We start from the raw sequence: 25,834 nt of genomic DNA, 5'->3' as shown, positions 1-25,834 counted from the left end.
GAGAAATCAATCGGATCTTGATGTTATTTTGCTTACATACGAATAAACATATATGTATGTATATGTTTAGATTGTTTGGTTCTTTGCACCATGAAAATAATAATATTTGTGTACATTTCTATATATTTTTTGTATTGCAAATGTCAACAACCAATAGAGGTTTATACCCGTAATACTGGTAACCCCGCTCTTCCACATACAACGGTTAACAATAATAATTGATTAAATATATACCTTAGTTTTCATATATTAGTGCATGTATGTGTGTGCGAGCGCGCGTGTGTGTGTGTCAGAGAGGGTTTGTTTGTATCAACGTGTGTATTAGAGCACTACGATATAATATTTTGTGAAACAGCCGTGTGCGAAATTCCGAGATAACACTTAGTTAATCATATGTATATTCATATTATAAATGTGAAAGTAACTCTGTCAATCTGTCTATCGCTCTTTCACGATCTTTCAAACCGCTGAACCAAATTTGATGAAATTTGGTATGAAGCAAACTTGAACTCCAAGAATGGACATAGGCCATTTTTTGCCTGATACATGACATCCAACATCCTAAAAGGGAGTGAAGCCGCGGGCACTACTAGTACTAAGCAATTGTAAAAGCATTTTGTATAAGCAAACGTATTTAAATGTGTTCTTTGCCTTGTATTTATTTTATAGGCATACATCATATTTAAACGAAACTTACCAAACGGTATCAAATGTTTCATTTATTTTTCAAAAAGCATATTTTTCAAGTGTGTTTTTAGAACGAGAAACATTCATTTTTGTTTAAAAAAATACAAACAAATAAAAAATATTTTATGACGTATAGTATTTTATCAGCGTTATTCGATTCGAGTGTATATATTTTTGACAGTTACGAGAATTTCGCCATTCAATCTGGCGTGAAATATTTGTAGAAGCCGTTGTACATCGCCTTTAAGCTTTTAAGCTGATGAATGATTGGGAATTTACTGCTTGCAGTGTAATATATAAAAGTAAATATAGGCTAAGGAGATGAGGAGCGGGGACTCTCAAATGCGGTTTGGCTACACATGTTTTCTAACGAAAGAAATATTTCTTTAATCGAATACGAGATTCATTTATAACTGCATATTAAGCACGACAGTCACCAATGTTGGAACCAACGGTTTTGACAGGCAACGTTTTACTGTTGGGTTGGCGCTTTTTAAAATATTTCTATATCTTTACATCGCCAATACGCCACCAATCTTGGGAACAAAGATGTTATGTCCCTTGTATCTGTAGTTACACTTTCTCACTCACCCTTCAAACCAGAACACAATTATATCAAGTATTGCTGCTGCGACAGAATATTTGATAAGGGAGTACTAACCCAGAGATGTTTGCACAAAACTCTGGCATCAAGTAAATTTAAAACATTTTTAATGCACGTTTTTGTTACGTCTACTGTACCAGTTAGACGTTTTTTTGGAAGTTTTATTCATGTGTCAAGATATGAACGCATTGCCTCGGAAATGAAATCATTTCGAGCTGCTTATGAAATATTCAGTGCAGTGGTGTGATAATAAATTCGTCTCGTGTTGCGTAAATTGTTTTCCAAGGATACAGTTCTTGATGCGGTGTCAAGATAGAGGCGGCAGTCATAGTTTTTATAAAACCTTCTATATTAAGGCTATATTATCTTCTGATTGCTCGTTGGTTCAAACCCTGGTTCGAGCGAATATAATGTTGATTTTTACGTCAGGATTGTCACTAAATAAGCTTGAAGTTAGCAATGTATATACTGGCGTAAAATCATTGGTATTGCGCCTAAATTATTTTATCGTTGTAAGAAATTTAAGCTATTTCCTACATCGTCAATGCGCCACCACTCTTGGCCAACTTGGCAAACTTAACCAATCCAAAATGTCTCTTGTGCCTGTAAGTACTGACTCACTAACGCTTCAAATCAAAACAATGATACTACTAAATATAGCTGCCTACATTATTTTATCGTTGTAAGAAATTTAAACCATTTCTTAAATGGCCAATGCGCCACCAACGTTGGTCACCTTGGCAACCTTAACCAATCCAATATACTATTGACTGATACACTGACTCACTTACGCTCCAAATTGTAACACAATAATATTAGGTATTGCTTGGTAGAATATATGACGACAGGCTGGTACCAACCGGTAGCTGGTACCGGTTTGGACAGAGCCTTACCATCTTAGAGGTTTCGAGTTAATTAAGTGAGGAGAATCAGGAAGATCAACCTTAAAACAATAATTAGTAATGTGTGTAAACGCTCAAACCTCATAGCTTACATCCCATCGCCTAGCATTGCTCATTAATGTTACTCATTACAGAGTTGTGGTAACTTTATATTTTAATTAAAGCACTTGCCGCATAGCTTTGTTTCGCTTATTGTTAAAGTGTTTTAAAGTTTTTTTTTTATTTTCATTATACATTCCGGAGTGTTACGAAACATTATAATAAGCCATATTTTAAAATATGCTCTAAAACAATATTTTAATAATTTGTATTTGTATTTAGTTTAACTCGCGGCTATCCTTTATTGAGTTTTAGATTAAACTGCTTTGGGACTTAAATATTGTTTGATTATTTTTCAATTCCGTCATTAGAGTCATGATTGTCTCGTACCAAAATTAAAGAATAAATCAGTGGCTTATCACAGACAGAGGAACTCGCATTTATAATATTAGAGATTTATTATTAGAGATTATTACAGATTTATGAATTGTTAGAAGTGCCTCATAACTGAAGATCTAGCCACGCTTCAATAAATCACCATTTTTAGAAATAAGTTAATTAAAACGGAATATTCACTTAATTGCTAATTTTATTAAGTAAAATCTTTAATAAGAGAAAATTAAAACATTTTATAAAACAGATCAGACTCCGAAGAAAGTTGGGTATTGTTTGTTTTTAATGATAGCTTTTACAGCAGAACGGTTTGAATCCTTTTATAGTAATGATTGAATTACCGTGACCTTTCGTCTTTCAGAGATTTATCTTTTGTTATAATTTGACCTATTTGACGAATTTAGAAAACAAAGAAGTTTTATAACATTCAAAATCAAAATATTTATTCAAGTAGGCTTTTACAAGCACTTTTGAATCGTCAATTAACAACTATTTTAAGTGAAGCTACCACCGGTTCGGAAAGTAAATTATACCGAGAAGAACCGACAGGAAACTCAGTAGTTACTCTTTTTCAACATTAAATGTATTGTACTATATAAGGTCGTTATAAAGCCAAGAATTGAATTATAAAGACATTCAAATTGTTTATATATTCAATTGGCAACACCTAGACCTTTGTGTATTTATTACAGTATATATGTATTGTACGACACAACTTAGATGTAGCATCGGCAAATTCAATGAAACCGATTACTGCCGATTTATACCAATAGAAACAGCGCGCCATTCGACGCTATTCGTCGCTATAAATTCTCGATTCTTTTCTATAGGTTCTCGTGAAATCGTCGAAATTGACGAATATATTCGGTCATATGATATTACAAGTTATTACATTTGTGTGAAGTTTTTTTTTATGGTATTGGTTGGCGGACGAGCATATAGACCACCTGATGGTAAGTGGTAACCATCACCCATAGACAATGACGCTGCAAGAAATATTAACTTTTCCTTACATTATCAATGTGCCACCAACTTTGGGAACTAAGATGTTATGTCCCTTGTGCCTGTAGTTACACTGGCTCACTCACCCTTCAAACCGAAACACAACAATACTGAGTACTGTTATTTGGCGGTAGAAAAACTGATGAGTGGGTGGTACCTACCCAGACGGGCTTGCACAAAGCCCTACCACCAAGATCACATTCGCATAATAAATAAATATTGATAATTTGGGATGTTTAATTCGGATGTGATCGGTTTTACGAATGATGCTACATCTAAATTGTGTCGTAGTATATATTGAATTCAATCCGGGTGTGTTATAACATTTTGGCATCAGAGCTTTAATGTTAGGATCGCGTGATATTCATTGAACTAATTAGCTCGATTCACGGCTTAGATTCCTTTAGGCCAAGGTTGGATAGCGTTTATTAATCTGTAAATCGTAAGTTAACCTTGTTAAGGTGAAAACTTAATTAATTAATATCCTAACTCAAAGTGTTTTTCTAATTAAATTTCATTGTTAACATCATAATTAGTTTCTTGTTATTATTTCATTATTCTGTTAATTGCCTCGTTGTCTAATATATAGGTTTTATTGGTCCAGCTTATAAGTCCTAGGTCGACCAAATTCAAGTTATTGGGCTATTCTGTAAATGCTTTTTTCAGTAGCACGCCGGAAAACGCATTTTTCGGTGTTCTATTCTCAGATCAAGCGTCTTGCACCTGTTTTTACTTGGGTCAGATCGTTTTTCTATCGGATTATAAGAGTTAGACTATGTATTTAAAATTTTGTATATATGATAAATAAATACAATAATATTTTATAATATTATACAATTATTTTTTATAATGAGAATAATTATTACTTAAATATATGTAACTCAAAGGTGCCTGACTGACTGATATAGTAATCTATCAACGCACAGCCCAAATCACTGGCAGGATCGGGCTGAAATTTGCCATGGCATGTTATGACGTAGGCATCTAAGAAAGTATTCTGATGCATTCCACCCCTGAGGACATAAAATAGGGGATAAGAGTTTAGTAAAAAATCATAATACATTGGTATTTGTTTTCTAAAAATTTGATATTTTAAACGTAAAATATAAAAATTGCTCACGAAGTATAGAAACAACCGCTCGAGTTAAGTAGCTTGGAATAATTTGGAGAGGCTAACCTAATAATTTAGTCTACAATTAAATTAGGCGTGTTCTACATTGGCACACTTGTTTCTGAATCCAGCTGGACCTCCGCCAGCGTAATAAAAGTTTGTATAACCTCGTAGAACTTACGTAAGCCGTTCAAGTCGGGTAAGTATTGCATATTACAGAGGTATTTTTAATCTGTATGGACTTACTCGTGGCATTTTTTTCTCATAAACTTTGGGTGGGAATTTTTTCTCATAAACTTTACAATATAGTCCAGGATCTATAGTCATGGTCCATTTTGACACTTGATTATTATGAAGATAATTTTTCGTGAGTAGCTATGGTCAGTTAATAATTTTCTGTACGAAAACTCGATTGTGGTAGCTAACACAGATAACAAAAAATGTATATTATATAAAATGATCCGATTTGATGATTCTCAAAACTTTTTTTTTATTAAATCTGAAGATAATTATCTAAGTTATTTGAAAAAATATTTGTCTACCAAAATGTATGGTTTGATCAACGAGTCCTTTCCATCCAATATGTATCGACGATAAAGTATTCAAAAATGATTACTAACTAGCTGATATTACTTTTTTCTTACATATTATCTACATAATTTAATAGTCACATTGTTCTGCAAATTGCGGGGTAAGTTATCCCGGTTCTACGCTCAGATATTGTTATATATATAACCTTATATATAACTAAGACCCTTTTCTCTTTATTAATTTAAGGACAAGAATATTACATGATGGCTTAGTGTGTTCTCCGCCCAAATTAAACAATGTCCTATAAGTAAACAGGTAAATATATGTATTCTAGTCTAGTCTAGTCCGACAAGGATTTGCATAAAATACACTGAAAACATTTAAATAACTTTATTTTGGCTATATATAGACAAATTTAAAACGTGCGATCAGACGTCAGCTTAAAATGAAATGAAATCAAATCAAAACAAAACCTACCAAAGGTTTATAAATTAGTAAAAAATAATAAATAACGTATAATAAACGTGAACTTATCCACATTCACAGTAACATTGATCATTTTGATAAAATCAGTGATAATCATTGTACTATGTGCCTTATGCACAGTACCTATACCTTAAGTAAGGATAAGCTTATAACGCCAAGTTTCCGACTTCGCAAAGTTAATAAATCCTTCTTGAGACAAGGTATCCGTTTATATAATAAAATTCCGCAGACATTTTTCACTTTGCTGCTTCGTAAATTCAAATCGTTTGTAAAAAATACATTGGTAAAAAAGGCATATTATTAGATACAAGATTTGATAGATGTTTAAAAAGCGTGGAGTTAATATCTGTTGACTTCCAAGCAGGATACATTACATACATGTATAACTGAATTTGACTAATAAGACGAATTTTTTTTAATTTTGAAAAAGAGTAACTACTGAGTTCTTGCCGGTTCTTCTCGGTAGAATCTACTTTCTGAACCGGTGGTACTTCACTTAATTGTAAAATGACGATTCAAAAGTGCTTGTAAAAGGCTACTTGCATAAAGTTTATTTTGGTTTTGGTTTTGATCAATATTTAATGTTAAAGTAACTCGTATGTCTTTAGGTCTGTTTTTTACACTGCCACCATGGCTTAACCACTGCGCCAAATTTGATAAAATTTGGTGAAAACTGACTACAAAACACTTCGTCCATAAAACCGCAAGCGACAAGTTATATGCTTTAAATAAAACATCCAGTATTCATAGTCCGTATTGCTTTTATATAACCTTTTCGCATTTTCTATATATTTTTTAATAATATTTAATCTATGTTTATGAAATGCAACAAAGTAGCAAGTCATACGAAACTCGTGTACCTTCCGTTTCCGTGCTTCGATTGGAAGTTTGCCAATCTGATAACACCCGGCAACGGTTACGTAAGTTTGTAACTTTAATATTATGTACGTAAACTTTATCACATATTATTATTCTAGCTGTTACCCCGCTTTACTGGCCATTATATAGATGGGGGGAGGATCAATGGAATATCAACATAGCGATAACGATTGATGAACGATTTCGAATCGATTGGTCAGTTTCGAATCGATTCATTCACGTTGTAGTTTTATAGATGATAAAAAATCGTGGAGTTAATACCTGTTGACTTCCAAGCAGGATATATTAATTTCAATAATTGTATTTAACTAACATGACTTTGAATTTTTTAAATGTTAAAAAAGAGTAACTAGTTTCTTGCCGATTCTTCTCGGTAGAATCTACTTTCTGAACAGGTGGTAGCTTCGCTTAATTGTAAAATGACGATTCAAAAGTGCTTGTAAAAGCTTACTTGAATAAAGCTTATTTTTTAAATAAAAAAAAAACGTGATTTAAGCTCAAAACTAAAGGTCATAAGACATCATCATCCTCCTGCCCTTATCTCAATTTTATTTGGAGTCGGTGCAGCATGTCTTCTTCCATACTTCTCTGACGTCATCTCACAAGTATCGGTAGCGAGACGATAAGCATCTTTCTCTCTCTTATAATACATGAGACAAAAAACCCCGCTGAGTTTCTTTCGTCGGTTCTTCTCAGGTCAGGATATTTTCTTTACCGAACCGGTGGTACTGTTTCAATTGACAATCAATAAGAAAGTGTAATACTACTATTGAATAAAGCAATTTGAGTTTGAGTTTGAGTTTGAGTTTATAAAAAATAAGATCAAAGCCGAGATCACACTGCTTATAAAATAGATAGATCTTGAATCGTAGATTTTGTCTAAGCTAGATCCATTCGCGTTGTAGTTTAACACGTGATGACGCCCAAAACAAAAAGTCAAGACATCATCAAATTTTATTTGGAGTCGGTGCAGCATGTCTTCTTCCATACTTCTCTGACGTCATCTCACAAGTAAAATTCCTTGTAGCGAGACGATAAGCATCTTTCATACAGCCCATCTAACGTTTCTTTCATCGTTCCCTAACTCCAAGCTTAAAACCTTCATCACAACATGACCCTTATTCCTCCATACTACGATCAATTCAGTTGTAGTTGTTGGCGAATAGCTTGGATTTTATTTCATATATTTCAGTACATTGCTACGGATATTTGTTTCTTTCAGATAATTCGTCTAAAAATATATTGCATTAAATTTTTGCGTCCGCCAATTAAAAAAAAATTAATAGATAAATGTAGTAATTATATTGTTTTAATGTTCTACATAAGAGTCGAGATGGCCCAGTGGTTAGAACGCGTGCGTCTTAAGCGATGATTGCGGGTTCGAACCCAGGCAAGCACCGTTGATTCATGTGCTTAATTTGTCTTTATAATTCATCTCGTGCTCAGCGGTGAAGGAAAACATCGTGAGGAAACCTGCATGTGACAAATTTCATAGAAATTTTGCTACATGTGTATTCCACCAACCCGCATTGGAACAGCGTGGTGGAATATGTTCCAAACTCCGCCTCAAAGGGAGAGGAGGCCTTTAGTCCAGCAGTGGGAATTTACAGGCTGTTGTTGTAGTTTTATATACATTATGTTATTTCTTTCCATAATTAAGAAAAATATCTGTAATAAAAATCAGATTATAAAAAATGTTTCAACGCGTGCTATCAAATAAATACTAAGTAACAAATAGAAGCAAAAATAGGTTAAGCACACATTCACACTTAAAGGACACGCAAACAAATCGTGACGTGAAAGGGGTTGTCTCATATCTGCGCTTCAGCGCTGTATTCAGCAGGAATGCAATCTCTGGTAATTTGCGATGCAGGATGCACAAAGCGATGCTCAGCGTTTTACTATCAGCTCTGTCGCCGTCGCTGCTTTTTTGAATCCCTGAAGCGCTTCCAGCGGAGCGGAATTTCTAAACCTGTGAAAGTTTGCAAATGATTTCATTTTATGATAAATTGCTTCACATATCAACATGGAGTTTTTCTTAAAGATAATATATAATTTCTTATATGACGAAAAGTTTTTTGATACAAAGTTGACGCTAACTTAAGTAATGGCCATAATTTGTCAAACTATTAGACAAAGGCCTGCTCCTTCCGAAAGAGAAGGCTTGGAACTTACAACCACGACCTCGACCCATCACACTGCTTAATTTTGGGTGAAGATTTGTCAGAATTGTATTCGTCATATATTTTCTGAGATGATTAATGTATACAAATTTAGTACAGTCAGAGTTAGAAAACCGCCAGTTTTCAAATTATTCCTTTATCAAGTCTTAAACTTTTAGTGCCTTTTGAATCTAAACATTATATCATTGCGACGCAATATGTCATTCTCGATCGGTGAAGCAGATTATCGCTCATACTGAGCACAGGAAAATAGATCTTACGGTGACGAACCTTTTCTTACCCCGACTGTACATGAAAGATGAACAGTGCGACTGTATATTGTGCTGTTTTGTTTCTTTGTTGTGCAATGTAGATAAGATAGATATTCCATTCGAAAATGGACTTGAAAATGGTTAGGCGGTACGTATATCTTTAAGATATTAAGTCCTGCACACACATCATATTACTATTAAAAAGTAAGTGACATTAATTTTTTTTTAATATTACGTTAACAAAAATATACTAGTAAAACATTCGGCTATTTCTAGGGATGTTTATTTTCGTTCTCTTTGGAAATATATTAAAACGCGACACGAATACAGATGAAATCATGCATACTGCTGAAAGAAACACTATTACAGTTCAACCGTGGTATTCTGTATGAAATCGTTCTCACTCATAAAATGTTCCAAATCAATACACGCTACTTTGGTCCGTATATCGTTTTAATGGTATCATTTTTAACTTCAATATCGCATAACAGTCTCTGTCACTTACGATTGTATTCCACGGTGATTTTAAAGTTGATTCTTATGGAATAGCTTTCCAGTTCCGGTATTTTCAGCAATCATTGTTTCGTTTCGAAACATTTTAAGAGTTTTCGAACGAAAGTAATACCATTTCGATTTGTTACTATGTCGTTGCTAAAAGTATTTTCATCAGTACTTTTAATAGTTTCTTGCGATTTATGTCACTTGATTTGGTAATGTTTTCTTCAATTATATTATGTAAGGTGTATTTCTGGCCTTAATTAGAGTTGTTATTAGGCTTTAATTTTAAGAGATGGTATAAATAATGGCAATAGGAACTGAATGCTAACTTATGATTGGTTCAAACCAAGCAAGCACGGATTTTCTCATGTATTACAGAGGATAATGTCTTTCCTAATTTTATCTTATTTTATCTATACTAATTTTATATATGAGAAAGTAAGTCTATCCATCGGTCTGGTTAGTCTGTCTGTTACTATTTCAAACCAAACCTCTTAACTGTATTCGATAAAACTTCATATGAAGCGATTAACTTCAAGACTGATTTTTTTATACGTAAAACCTTACGATCAAATCCTAACGGGAGGGAAGTACACACCACAAGATATAATGACAGAGGCTATATAAAAAAAGTGATTCAACAATATACATTTGAATTGTTTGCTTTTTAGTATTAAAACTAAGTTATCTGCTCTATTATACCGCAAAGAGTTACTTCTGTCTTCAAATCTGCCTCAATGGCTCTCACCATAGCCTCCAAATTGCTTGCTCAGTGACGTTTCTATTCTATTCTTGGTTCTGACTTATGTGGATCGACAGACTTGACCTCGACCTGTATAGTGACGCCTTGAGACGCGAATGGTAGAAAGATTCGCTTTTAGCATTCACATATATATCACCATAACTCGTAACGATCATGTATATTACTATTTAGTATAAATATGTATATGTAAATAAATAATGAAATCAAAAGGAAGACTTATATATTATATTTTTAAGGGAAATCAGAGTTGAGGAGTCGAGATGACCCAGTGGTTAAAATGCGTAGGTACGTCTCAATCGATGATTGAGGGTTCAAACCCAGGTAAGCACCACTGAAATTTTTTGTCCTAAATTGTGTTAATAATTCATTTCGTATTCCTCGGTGAAAGAAAACATCGTCAGGAAACCGGCATGTATCTAATTTCAACGAAATTTTGCCACATGTGAATCCATTGGACGAGCGAGGTCAATATATGATATCAAAAATATCACTTTAAAATTATAAGATTGCGAAATGCTTAGGACTAATGTTGCAGTCATTCGACGTAACAAAGGAAATAAGGCATTTTAATCACCAAAAGGAATTAAACATTTCAAAGAGTTTTCGATTTGTCAATTCTTAAATAACATTAAAATGATGCATCATCGTGTTTTTATGGTTAATGTGAAATTCGCTAAAAACGCAGGTGAGGGGCTATATCAGGATGTGACGTCACGTGGCGCCGTAACGAACTTCCGGAAGTAACCACTTTAAGCGCCATGTTCCGTTGATCGCGCGCGTGCGCATAATAAAGTAACGTTTAAGTGCGGTTTTTTTTGTTGTGCTTACATTATCATAAATTTTATTGGCCGATCGTAAAATTAATCGTGACTAAACAATGTTTAATCTATTAATAGTTCAATTTTTATCGTAATTTAAATAGAAATCATCGTTGTAGGTCAGGACGTAGCATTACTTATTTTCAACAGACTTCAAAATGAAGGAGGATTGTTTTTTGATAGATATACTGTAGGATTTCCTTGGCTGACACCGACTCCAAATATAACATTAATTATAACTACATTATATAATTGAAAATCGACTTTTAAGTAGTGTAATATTTTTCATTTTTTTAGGAGGACTCTAAAAAATATTTTGAATACGTGATTATTTTTATTACTTTTTAGTGCATATTATTTTTTTTGAAATAGTTTTATTTAGAGTCGGTTTTTCTTTTTGTTAAAAATTTTATTTATAATGTATAATTTATCTGAATTGTGTATGTTTTCTTAAAAAGTTTTTGTCTATACAGGTATTATTAGATTTGACAGCCTTGTGTGTCATATTTACAGATAATTAAAGATTATCTTGAGTAAATTATTTTCATTAGTAAAATCTCAGATTGTAAAACAAAAGGCGAATGTCGTGCGATTGATGCGCTAACTGGGATTTGTATTCGCTTATGTTGCTTCATTATAATGTTCCATACGCTCCATCTGCCTTTTGATATATCTGAAATACTCCTTAAATCCCTAAACGTTAAAAAGTCTTAAAAACATAATTATTCTTGGTAGGTAATTTGCCGTCGTCAAACCTACCTCCAAACAGAAATACATAGCAGTTTTGTACTCTTGTATTAAGTGTGAGTGAGCCAGTGTAACTACAGAGAAAAGACAAATAATATTGTTTCCAAGGTTGGTGACGTTTTCTTATAGTACCAATGTATATGTGCCATGGGGACCACGACTAATCCCATTTCCATTCGGCAAACTCTATGACAGCAAAAATATTGGTGTAGGGTAGTAACGATGACGGCTTAAATACTAACAGCCTATTTACAAGTCAAAAAGTAAATTTAAGCAGTCAATGAACCGTATAATTGAATTATCCAGGTGTTACGTAAACAACCATTTAAATTATTCTAGGAGGGTCAATGACGTTTCGTTTTTTTTTATATCGTTACATTGACAGACATGGCCTTAGTCATATTGTTACTGGTAGGCAATGATATTCTAATAAACAGATATGTTATTCCCATACTAAACATCAGAAAAAAGTGTGCCGCGCCGGGGACCGTTTATTTTAAATTTCGTTACAAGAAAAAGTTATAGCTTGATAAAAACAATAAGTAAAAGGGATAACTAGATGTTTTAATTACGCAAAACGTATATTACTACATAATTATGCTGTATTATAACATATTACTGGCATAATTATGATGAAAACGATTAAGGCAAACGTCTCAATTAGGACGTTTTCTAGTCTTCACTTTTTGCGCGTTAATGACATATCTGTTTACTAGAACATCATTGCTGGTAGGTGTCTATGTTATACATTTTACGTCATATATATTAAATTGTAGTTGAGGCCTTACCTATGAGATCAAATTTATTTTTATATATCTAAATATTTTTACTTTATGACTGTAGATTTACGCATGGAATAAAAAGGCTATTTTATTTATTATTTTTTTTTTTTATTTATTTATACTTTGTGAATGTTTCGGAAATGCTTGAAAGCGTTTCACTTTAAATACGGATAAGAAAATCATTAATCATTTATATTAGAATATTCGTGCGAGTCATTTCCTTATAATTTTGATGGGCTAGGGCGCGCGAGCACTTAACGTTAAAAATGTATTCAGATATATATGCATTGAATTACAGATAAGATTATTTCGTAGGTTAAGGCTTGGTGTTAGCCCGTCGAACCGCCCCTTGATTTATTCTACCTCCAAACAGTAATAACTAGTATTGTGGTAATTGTGTTCTAAAAACTGAGTGAACTAGAATAATATCAGAGACATAAATTCTTAGTCCAAAAGATTGGTGAAGCATTGGCGCTGTATGGGATGGTTAGTATTTTCATCCACCTACCATCCGATGGCCCATTTTGCAGTACTATTATAAAAAAATAATCACAAATAATAATAATTACATTTAATCTACTAAAATTCAATACACTACATTGTATTGTCACATTGTCCAACGTGGTTGCTTGTATACTGTTCTGACTCAAATATACTGTTAGGACGGTATCACCAATCTAGTAGGATAACCCAGCACCTTAGTTATTAGGCTAAGAGGTCAATTATTAGTATTGTTGTAACTAATTCTCCGATGAAAATGATTGATCAAATAATTATAAAAAAAATTGTCGGATGTTTGCAGTCGACCTTACTTTGTAATTATGTGCTTGCTTTCCAGAAAGGAAATTAAACGATGATATCTTGCGTCTAATTTGTGTGTAGCTTTTTGAGAATGCATGTAATTTCCCTGCTATCGTGGTAAAAGAAAAGCTGAGTTGTTACGTGTAGTGTAGTTGCTTTTAAATAAAAAAAATTGAATAATCTCAAACTATAGGTGTCAATTTATGTTTTTTGTTTGGAAGGAGTGCAATTCGTTTGAGTGTGATTTAAATGGACAAGGGAAATTGTTTCCCTTACCCAATTTGCTAGAACTAACTTAATAGATATCCTTGTTAAAAATTTTTATTATATTAATAAGTTTTTTTTTTTTATAAAAAATGCGATCAAAGCCGAAATCACACTGTGTATACAATAGATTGATCTAGAATCGTAGATGTTGTCTAAGCTAGATGGAAGTTCACTTGTTTAATTTGTGCATATACACTAGTTGATATCCGCCCAAAACAAATCCTAGGAAAAGATACATGGATTAATAGGATTTGTAAAAATTTATTGTCTGTTAAGCTCGGTAGATCCCGAGTCGATTGGTCATATTTTCAGATCGATACGTCCTGTAGTAACCACGTGATAAAAAATTCAATTGAGATTTTGTAATAAGCGGGGAAAAAAGGTAATCAGGAAAAAGGCATTTTACAAACAACGTGGTTTAATGAGTGTTCTAGCCTTTGCTTTATTAAATAACGAAACGGAGAGATCATTATCCAAAAGTGTAACATTTACAGAATGTTAAATTGTATTATCAGAGACAGTGATAACATTTCCCAGAGAGAAAGAGCATTCTGTAAATTATTAAAACGCTTGAAAATTTCCCCGGAAAAAATAGTGCTGAATAAATAAAATATTTCTGTTATAAGCTACATGGGCGTTTCTGAATGTAATTTTAAATGGTTTTTATAAGAACTCTTGCTCGAACCCTGGCTCGTTGTATAACAATGTTTGAATTAAAGTTGCAAGAAGCAATTCGCTTTGACCTGGAAAGGAAGTTGTCGGAAATTTGGGAAAATGTTACTATTTAAAGAACATTAAGGAAGTGGTGAACTGTTTTGTAAGTTTATCATCATTACATGGTATAAAACAAAGTCGCTAACCGCTGTCTGACCCTATGTATGCTAAAATATTTAAAATTACACAACCGATTTTGATACGCTTTACAATATATAGTCCAGGAATTTTAGCACCAAAAATCGGTCCGCTCTGTATAAAATCCTTCTACGTGATTTTTCGTTTTCCAACGTTTTCCAAGATGGCGGCTAACGCTCGCGGTTTCGGGCGACAGAAACTCGGTTTAATACTTGGGGGGCACCCTCCGACATAATCCAATCGAAAAATCACGTAGAAGGGTTTTATGCAGAGCGGATATCTAAAAATCTTGGACTAATAGTAAAAAAAATCAAGAAAAAAATCTGTAGTATATTTAGTATCAGCAATGCACCCGTGAGAAGCCGGGGCGGGTGGCTAGTTTTAGAATATTCAATTTTTAACATAAACATAAAATGATTGGAAATTATTTGCAATAATAACGGAAATTTTATTTAAAAAAATATTTGTTGTTAACAAAAATTGCTGTTGTTAGCTAAAGCTGTTAACGAAAATTGATACAATATTTTATTCTTTTATCAATAAGAAAAAAAACTGAAACCGCTTACTATTTTTATATAAAATGCACTACTTTACGTTGGACCGTGATGTCAAAGTTTGACGACAATTACAAATATAGACTACGAGTATTTCTAAAGGAACATAATTCTTGTTCCTCGAATTTGTCATGTGTCAGCACTTTCACACTTCGTCTTTGATCTTCGTTTAAAAGTCGGACAAATGGTATTTAGGGCGCAGATTTATACGTCATGTGTTAAGTTGTTTGTTGACAATGTGCTCTTTGAAATATAACATATCGTAATACACGTGGTAGTAGTCCATTGACTAAATAGTACGAATAAAGACAAAATAGAGATCGAACTTCGGAAAAATTATCAAATCTACGGTTGGTTTCCGAGAATAAGTGATATTTTTTTTATTGGAAATTTTTAAGAGATACAAATTTGATAACTAAATTTTTTCCATAATTATGTCCTTAAATGAGATAATCGCGAAAAACTGTTTGTTGTGAAATTTGACTCTCGATAACTTTCTTAGTGAGTGGATCAATGGGGACTTTTGGGACTTTGTTTAGAACCACAAGAGGAATGGATGAACCCAAAAATCCAAGTTTCCTCTTCATTCACTGGATTATTACGCAAACCCTTTTACTTTACTTTGCCTAGTCATTGCTTTCATAAAGTAGATCATTATATAAAACATTCGGTTGAATGTTACTTTAGGTTTAAGAATTTAAGAGAGTCAACGCGATATTAAGGCCAGTTAAAACAATTTACAATATCAATGATTGGATTGACAACAGATTTTAGGGCACATTTTAGAGCTTAGTGCGTCTGTTATAGTAAACTTCTTCTTCATGTTCTATTTTCTCATTTCCAGGGCACTTACGGCTGTCACAATGTTTTCCATCGCGTTGTACCTATTGACATATTTCGCTCCTCAAGAACTACAGAAAAAAAATATTATGGTTTAACTATGGTTTCTGATCGAAGACAAATTGGTTGTAAACGGCGCTGTAAATAAATTTTGAAGATCAAGTGTTTTTGTAACGGATATACAAATATACGTAAGATTATATTTGTAAGAATATATACAAATACACGAACAATGAAAAGACTTTCTTTTAACAAATGAATAAAAGCATCGAAAACAATTCACAAAACACATAAAAATGTTATTAGGTACTTACTTTGACAAACTACAGCACTTTAGGGCGTTTCAAGACTCCTCTTTAGTGGTTTGGTGTATTTATTATTATTAATATCTGAATCGAAATTCAACTTTAATAAAACTCGTAACTAGTTAGATATATATTCACACGAATTTAGACGAATCTTTATTGGTAAATATCGCCAATAGATATCTACCTAACGAAACGAAAGTGAAAAAGACAAAAAAAAAGAAATCACAATACTATCAAGATGTGTAACGAAAGCTGAATAAATTCAGGAGATAACAATAAGATGTATTATATAAATAGTATATTATAATGTATTTGTATTCATTCTCATAATGAATAATAGTAATAAAATATCAAACTTTGTTGAAAGAACACACACAACGATGAAATAAAACAAGAAAGATCTTATCAATGAAAACGTTTGTTGAATTGAATATGGTATCGTTCTTAAAACTAAACATTTGACAATTTCTGAGAAACCGCTATAATAGACTATTCTAATTTGTTTTTTATGATGATAATCTTTTTTGTAAAGTAGTTCTCTGTAATTCTATTAATTGTAAGTCTTATTTCAATAGTTACACTATATAAAAGTCAAGTAAAAATAAAAGTAACAGCATGTACATTTCTCACTGATGAGATAAGGCCTCCTCTTCCATTAAGAAAAGGGTTTGGAACATATTCCACCACGCTGTTCCAATGCGGGTTGGTGGAATGCACATGTGGCAGAATTTTGATGAAATTAGACACATGCATGCACGATGTTTTCCTTCACCGCCGAGCACGAGGTGAATTATAGACACAAATTAAGCACATATATGAGTGCTTGCCTGGGTTTGAACACGCAATCATCGGTTATGATGCACGCGTTCTTACCACTGGACCATCTCAGCTCTTAGTATTATATAGTCCGTTTATTGAGTACGACTATAGGCTATCGCTACATATCGCTACGATTGTACGCTACCGTAGTAACTGTGAACTTCAACGTATAAGGCAAATTACCACTGAATAATCTAAATTAAATTCGTGTGAAATCTTTTGTATATACTATAATAGGTTATGTATTGTAATACTAGTAGTTGCCCACGGCTTCGTTCACGTTTTAGGGTGTTGGTTGTTAGGCAAAAAAGTATTCTATGTCCCTTCTTGGAGTTCAATTTGCTTCATACTAAATTTCATCAAATTTGGCTCAGCAGTTTGGTCGTGAAAGACTAACAGACAGACAGACAGAATTACTCTTACTTTTATACTATTAAAAAAAATAATAATATAGATATAGAACAAGATCAAAATGTATAACTACTGAAATAGAACAAATAATTTGTCGAACATCACACATAAGGTCACGTATAATGTAAGATAAAACAATTATATTTATACAAAATAATATATATAATTTGTAAACTAGAACGAAAAATTAAGTAAGACTTATAACTACAGTATAACATTACTAATTAATGTTACGTTACAAATATGCTACCACTTATCGTGTATAATATAGTTTCATTCAACACATACACATGTAAATAAATTTACGGAAATTCGTTACACGAAACTCACAAAAGAGGATGTATAGGTCTGTGAGAACTTATTTAAAATGTACGCGATGGATCGCTACACGAACCAAAGATTTAAATCGTTAGATGCGCCCCTGCCATAGTATAACCGCTATAAAATGTGTCAATCCTCAAATGAGTGAACTCACTTATTCGCAATCAGTGTTCATTTAAACGCAGTGTCAGTCAGACGTCATCCATTGTAATTAATGCGCTAATTATAATCCAAAAAAAATCGCAAAATGCCTTTCGAACGTGCAGTCACAACTCAAGAAATAATAATAAAGCCCAGGGTGTAACATTTCACTCGTAACTATTTACATTTATTTTAATATTGAATTTATTTTATTCCGATGTCCGAAAAGACCACGAAATGAAAGAAATTGTGCGACAGAGAAAGTAGTATGGCATAATTTATGTAATTAACAGAGATGAAACTATTGTCTCAGTACCATTCATTTTTCATTATAAACTAATATAACTAGATACACGGAAGTACTACGGAAGCGGTTTGGAAAGGGATCATCTATAAATGGACATTAACAGAGGCAATCCTTTAGTAGCGTCGGCATTTTATGATTTATAAATATTATATTACAAAAAATGTTTTAAATTGCACCGTAATATATTTTGTAATATTAATCCGTCAAAATATATTTTTGCTCTTAGAAATCTAGTAGCTTAGTAAATTATGGGTGTTTTATTAAAAATGGTTCAGTGGTTCAATCAAGAGTTACTTATTTGGTGCTGGAACAAAATTTAAATAATTGAAAATACCCTTCTTAAATTACATTTTTATTATTTTGATTTCCGCAAGACACACGAACGTTACCTACGAAATTTAGTCAAGTTTGTTCTGCCTAGAACAACCAGCAACTTGGAACCATAAAATACAATTAATATAGTCTGTAATGAAATGCTACGCTGATGTACGCTTTCATGATATTCATAAACATTTTAAGAGAACAAACAGGCAAAAGTATAATAATTTGATTTTATTTCATGGAGAATAAATATAATGCAATAACAAAAAAAAATAATACAATGTTTTAAAGTACAATTATATCATTTTTGTTAAAATTAAAGTTGTTTATTAATAACGTGTTATTTTTTGTTGCAATTTTCAAATTATTTCCTTTAACAACCTAATTTCTTACATTTTACAATTTGATGAATTTGTTGACCGTACTTCGCACGCATTCGTGTGAGTGCGTAAGCCATCGTAAGCGACTTGTCAACACACGCATTGTAAAAATTATTCCACAGTTTTTCAAGGTGAGGGCGCATCTAACGATTTAAATCTTTGACACGAACATTTACTTGTTTTACATTAATTTTATTGTTTCTTCGTGATGTTACGAAACGGTGTTAGTGCCGTCGTAAACAACAAGCACGAACGCAACGCGGTGATTTCTTGAGAGGATATAGTGTAAATATATTCATTAATTATATATATTAAAGGGTACAATGTCAATAAATCCTTCTTGGGGCAAGGTATCGGTTTCTATAGTAAAATTCCACAGATTTTTTTAACTTAGCCGTTTCGTTAACGGGTACAATGTCAATAAATCCTCCATGGGGCATGATATTGGTTTCTATAGTAAAATTCCACAGAATTTTATATATTATAATTATAATTTTATTTTAATTTATAATTTCAAATCATTTGTAAAAAATACATTATTTAGGAAGGCATATTTTTCAATACAAGATTATACGTAATACTTGTTGACTTTCATGCAGGATACAAACATAAACAATTGTATTTAAATAACATGGCTGTATTTTTAAATGTTGAAAAATAATAACTATGAACTTTTTTTCCTAGTTTCTTGTCGGTTTTTTGGGTGGAATCTACTTTCCGAATAGGTGGTAGCTTCACTTAATATAGTTATAAAATTACGATTCAAAAGTGCTCGTCAAAGCCTACTTGAATAAAGTATATTTTTATTTTGGTACCACATGTTTATCTTTTGGATTGCGTGTATTTTCTATAATTTTTATAACATGTCGGTGTAGTTCTATTTGTACTTCTGAAGGAAAAACCTAATTAAAAGGAAGTTCTCGTATGAGTATCAGTAAATATATTTTTTTCTATTACAGATGCACAGGAGTCAACCATTGTAGCTTCGTGCTGGCGGAGGACTATCCTCCTTCCAGGAGCTGGTCTCCTGGTGTTGTATATTTAAAGTACGCCTGTTTTGATGGTGAGTTAAAATAAATATTTTCTCTTGCTATAAAAGTTGTTGTGTTGCATGAAAAATATATTAATTGCAAAGGGGAGATTAAATAAAACTTACTTAAGTTTTACAGATAATTTAAACATTATGAATCAAAGACAAATTACGCATGACAGACTGGATTTAAAAAAAAAAAAACATAAAATTTAAAAAAAGAACGCCAGGATATAAAAAATGGAAGCGAATAAATTGTCTAAAACTTAAATTAGAAATCGAATTGGTGATGCTGTCTGACAATAATAAGTAGGAACAAAATTTAAACATAAATAAAACAATTAGTTGTCTGTAGAGATGTATTAATTTTAGAAAATAATGTAAAATGAATTTGATCGGAATAAATTTTAAGTCAGATTTCAAAATAAATCATTACTTTTAGGACATTTAACCTGCCAGGTGTAAAATATGACGGAATATGAACCCAATTTAATATTTTCGACGATATATAAGGAGATATTTGACGTTGGAGCTTTGTGAAATACAGTATATTATAAGGGTCGGAAGCCGAGCTCTAGTTTGCCAGTAATCCTTTAAATGCTTCAGAATTAATTTTATAAGTATTCGAAATGAGCATAATAATTTGGTATTAAATCTGTTTTTTTTAAGTTAGATTATTGTGATTGCTCAATATATGTTTCTTGTATTATTCGACGACTTCTGTGGTCGAGTAGTGCGTACGCCGGGTACGCCACTCCGAGGTCCCGGGTTCAATTCCCGGCCGAGTCGATGTAGAAAATTCATTAGTTTTCTATTTTGTCCTGGGTCTGGGTGTTTATGGTACCGTCTTTACTTCTGATTTTCCATAACACAAGTGCTTTAGCTACTTACATTGGGATGAGAGTAATGTATGTGATGTCCAATATTTATTTGTTTATTTTGCTGAAATTGCATAACTTCAGGAAAGATGGGATTATTACTTAAATTTTTATTACATTAATATGATGATGTAAGGCAAGGTTGTTTATTAAGAAAATATTTTATTATTACAAGCCAGACTGGCCGTAACGCGTTACGTAACTAAACAGTTTCCCTAATAAGAAGATTCTATAAAAAACACGAAGAAAAATTTCTTCTCTTGTATTTAAATGATTTGATTAAAAATATTCTATGCTTTGGACGTTTTTTTTTCCTTTCACAAAGTCACTAAAACTTTTAGACTTTAATTTTACATCAAAGTAGTAGTATTAGTATATATTGATATATACAAAAAATGCAAATAAGAAATAAGACAGAGTAAGAAAAGAATAAAAATCTTTTTGCATCACTACAATATTCCGCACGTTTTGTGCCTTTTTTATAATCTGCTTAAACATCACTTTTTTATATGGTCATAGAATAAAAAAAAACAGTATACCTACTATCGCCAGTCACACCGCACGCCCCTTTGAAGAATAGCTTTAACAATTCACACGTGTCAACACGAGGCGTGAAATTAATTCTCATCAATAGGCAGATGTGTGACATCGTGACGTCACACTTATCAAATGCCACATGCCATTCAATATATCGATATTGGGGTAAAAGCTACGGTTTGAATGTCGCTTATATAATCGCCCCCATTTCGATAATGCGTGGAATATAATGGGTATATTTTTGGCGGAATTTCGTTATTCCGACGTATTATTATTACATGACACATATATTATTATAATTTTAACGTTATGAACCGAGATAGCCCAGTGGTTAGAGCACGTACGTCTTAACGAATGATTGCGGGTTCAAACCCAGCAAGTACCACTGAATTTTTATGTGCTTAATTTGTGTCGATAATTCATCTCGAGCTCGCTGGTAAAGCTCAACATGGTGAGGAAACCTGCCACTTGTCTTAGTGGAATATGCTCCTTTTCCACAAAGGGAGAGGAGCCCCTAGAACACAAGTGGGAAATTTACAGGCTGTTACTACTATTACTACTTCTACTACTAACGTTATAATAAGCACATAATGACTGCACCTATGTATATTCTATTCCAACAATAAATGTCAAATAAACGACATTTCAAAATCAAAATAAACTTTATTCAAGGAGGCTTTTACAAGCACTTTTGAATCGTCAATTAACAATTAAGTGAAGATACCACCGGTTCGGAAAGTATATTCTACTGAGAAGCACCGGCAAGAAACTCAGTAGTTACTCTTTTTCAATATTTGACATCGAATTAAAGCTATATCATTGATTGAGAGCTTAAATAATCAATTATGTATGGGTTTGTGAAAACATGCATAAACATAGCATTTTAAACGTCTACGAAAGTGTTATCAGAACTTAGGAAGTTATATTAAAAATATATAAGTCAAGAACTGTTAGTAGTGCACAATATAGCTGGGTTACTAGAAAATAACACGCCTTTATATCTAAGGTTTGTTCAGGTTTATTTCTTACTCAAATAAACTATACTTACATGTATGTGTTTGCCTCTTATAAATTGCAGTGCAGCAGCGCTGTAGAATAACAAACGAAGCCTTCTCTTATCTTCTTAAACGGATCGTTACCAAGCATTGTAAAATGTTGCTACATCACAATAAAGCAAATTTCCTTCCCTATGCCATTCGGTTTTTTGTATCTATATAAAAAGTCGTTTGCAAAATTACAGAAACTACATAATCTACAAAAAATCATTCCCACAAATCCGGATTAGCTTCATTTCGGCTATCCTCAGGGATTTGTCAGCAGGTCGGCACGTGGCACGTTTTCAGTATTTTTACACACGTGTGGACTCATGATAACGAGATCTGTTTTATTAGTATTTATTTACAAGACTTGGTCAATGTACTTTTTTACGATTAATTTTTCATATTTTTTTTAATCCATATATTTAATAGATAGATAGATAATGCTTATGATACAGATACATTGTTACTTTGATAACTCCAACGCACACACCGTTGGATTCGGAAGACCTAGATTCAGAATCAGGATAGGTACTCTATTTTTTACGTAGAGTTAAGTCACAGTTGGTGGTACCCTCGAATATATATCGAATATAATCCATAGAATACCCTACCACCAATTGATTGATTAGAAATATATTTTTTATTGGAATTTCAATTTATTGAATATATTTTCTTTATATTTTCAGTGTTGTAACATTTTATTTGAATGGTTTGTAACAACTCTATTATATCCGATTTTACAACATTTAACAGTGTATTTAATATAATTGATAACGACTCTGATTTCCCTGGTGACAATTACTGTAAATTGCATAATATCGTACAAAGCAATTCCTGATTTATATCAAAGCAGTAAGATATAATTTCGCTTACGACTAACGAATTTATTGCATTGTTCGGTTATATTGAGGACTAAATGCAGTAGCGATTTTTGCTCCCCTCAATACGCTATAGCCATTATAAGTAGACCCTTTTAGTTTTATATCTATATATCAACACTATTTCGTTCTATAAATGCAATGGATCTGTTTAAAGTGGATATTCTGTGTCAAAGCTAACACATTTCAAGGATAATGTCTAAAATTAAGAGCAGTATATTATATGACTGTGGTTAGTGATACGTATCTCGTTTCAAAGTAAACGAACAAAGATAATATGTAGTTCTACTTTTAAAGAAACGTGTTATTTATTTTGATAAATTTAAATATAATAAAAAATAAAAAATCACTGACTAAATTATCATTATTACATAGTGTAAAACAAAGTAGCTTACCGCTGCCTTTCCGAATGTATGTTTAGATCTTTAAGATTACGCAACGGATTTTGATGCGGTTTTTTTAAATAGATAGAGTGATTCGAGGGGAAGGTTTTTGTATATAATACACGGATAATATAGTAGAAACAAGAAACATTCTGCAGTATATTTAGTAACAGTTTTGAACCCGTACGAAGCCGGAGCGGGTCGGTAGTACATTATAATTTCGTGCTAGAACGACTTGAACCGCAATCTTTGATAAGAATTCACGTGATCAAAATCACTGAAACGTCACTTGTCGACATTCAATGTAACATACATTTTAAATAGCCTATGTTATTATAGGATCTGTTTTACATAGTCTGTCTGTTAACTGGAAAGCTAATGGAACATTCATCCCGTTTCCTTGAACTTTTCTACTTCTTGTATCTAATCCTAATTGTTTCAGCTTGCCTTTTAGGGGAGACATTCTTTCTTGGAGTTCAAGCTTGCAAGACATACAGACAAATAAACAGACCGAGTTACTTGTCAACTATAATATCAGTGTAGGTTATATTTTTATTAATATATAGTCAAATATATGTTTATTAATCAAAGCCAAAGGTCAAAAACCTTTATTAAAAATGGAAGTGTTTAAACTTTCTTATTGATTTCCGAAAATCTACCATCGTTTCGGAATATAATACCTCAGACTTGAGAAGAACCGGAGAAAGAAACTCAGCGGGATCTATTTTTTTTTTCTTTTTTTATATTGTCAATTTACAATATACAGTTATGAACAACAAATTTTGCAAAATTATTAGTTATAGGGTACTTAAAAATATATTTATTTTGCGGCTTATTTAAATTGGGGTTGCTGTCAGGGGTTGATTGCATAATTTGACGATATATTTATATTATGCCTCACGCCTATTGGGCCCGTTTATTGATTGCACAACATAACTACCTAGATATAATGGCATTGGGTGGGTTTATTTTGATAATATATGAGTTCACTAAGCTGATCGGTTTTAGACAGCTTATCAAAATCAAAATATACTTTATTCAAGTAGGCTCTTACGAGCACTTTTGATTCTTAATTTTACAGTATTTTATAAAATTTTAAGTTACTATCGAGTGGAATCTACGAATCAAATGCGGACGGGCAAATATTCGTCTTAGTAATCCTCCTTTCTTAGATTTCTAAAAACATGTGATAGTAACTTGTGAACAAAAAGCAAATATAATCATGCAAAACAGACAATTCTCTCAAACATTCAAAATAAATATCGGTGTCATACCAACTAAATATTATAAAATTCACGAAGAGTGCTATTGATAGTCACAAATTTGTTACCACCGATTTATATACATACATTGTTGATATACACATCGAGGCATACATTGTCATGTTTGGACAATTCGTGTAAATACGCAAACACGCTTCCATATCTGAAAGGCTCTTTAATTACGTTATGTCACATTTAAACAACGTTCTATTTTTAAATCGTTTTTTTAAATCAAATCAAAGTATACTTTATTCAAGTAGGATTTTACAAGCGTTTTGAATCGTCATTTAACAATTAAGTGAAGCTACCACCGGTTCGGAAAGTAGATTCTACCGAGAAGAACCGGCAAGAAACTCAGTAGTTACTCTTTTTCAACATTTAAAAAAATACAGTCATGTTAATTAATACAATTATTTAAATTAATATATCCTGCCTGGAAGTCAACAGGTATTAATTCCACGCTTTTTTATCATCTACAAAATGATAAAAAAGCGTGGAATTCACAAATGGTCAAACAAGCATCGAGGCATGAGTAAGAAGTATTCATATCTGTTCATTTGCACTGTAAGAAGGTTAAGCCGTTTCTAAAGCTGTTCATGCGCTGTGAGCTATGAGCTATGACATTCCAAATGATTTACTTATTGCACTTACGGTCGGCATTCAAACTCAAAGTGAAACCTATCCCACGATAGATTATGAGTTAGTGATACTCGGACCGAGTTTTCTAATAAAATTTGTAGGGTATTTGGTATACCGCTGTAATCATGGTTGTAGGGCTTTATGCAAGCCCGTCTGGGTAGGTATTACTCGCTCATCACATATTCTACC

At 32.5% G+C, this 25,834-nt stretch overlaps 1 protein-coding gene across 1 annotated transcript in view; it reads left to right on the top strand.

Moving 5' to 3' along the window:
• The window catches only part of LOC124531066, a 128,610-nt gene that overhangs the window by 66,370 nt on the left and 36,406 nt on the right, over positions 1–25,834 (top strand). Inside the window, exon 3 of the mRNA XM_047105515.1 lies at positions 19,958–20,061. Within this exon, the coding sequence (XP_046961471.1) occupies positions 19,958–20,061 (104 nt within the window). The remainder of the gene's footprint in view (positions 1–19,957; positions 20,062–25,834) is intronic.

This window comes from Vanessa cardui, chromosome 7 (assembly GCF_905220365.1).
Source record: "Vanessa cardui chromosome 7, ilVanCard2.1, whole genome shotgun sequence".
NCBI classification, from domain to species: domain Eukaryota; kingdom Metazoa; phylum Arthropoda; class Insecta; order Lepidoptera; family Nymphalidae; genus Vanessa; species Vanessa cardui.
The sequence above is the reverse complement of the archived record's forward strand: the minus strand, read 5'-3'. Positions and strand labels throughout refer to the sequence as shown.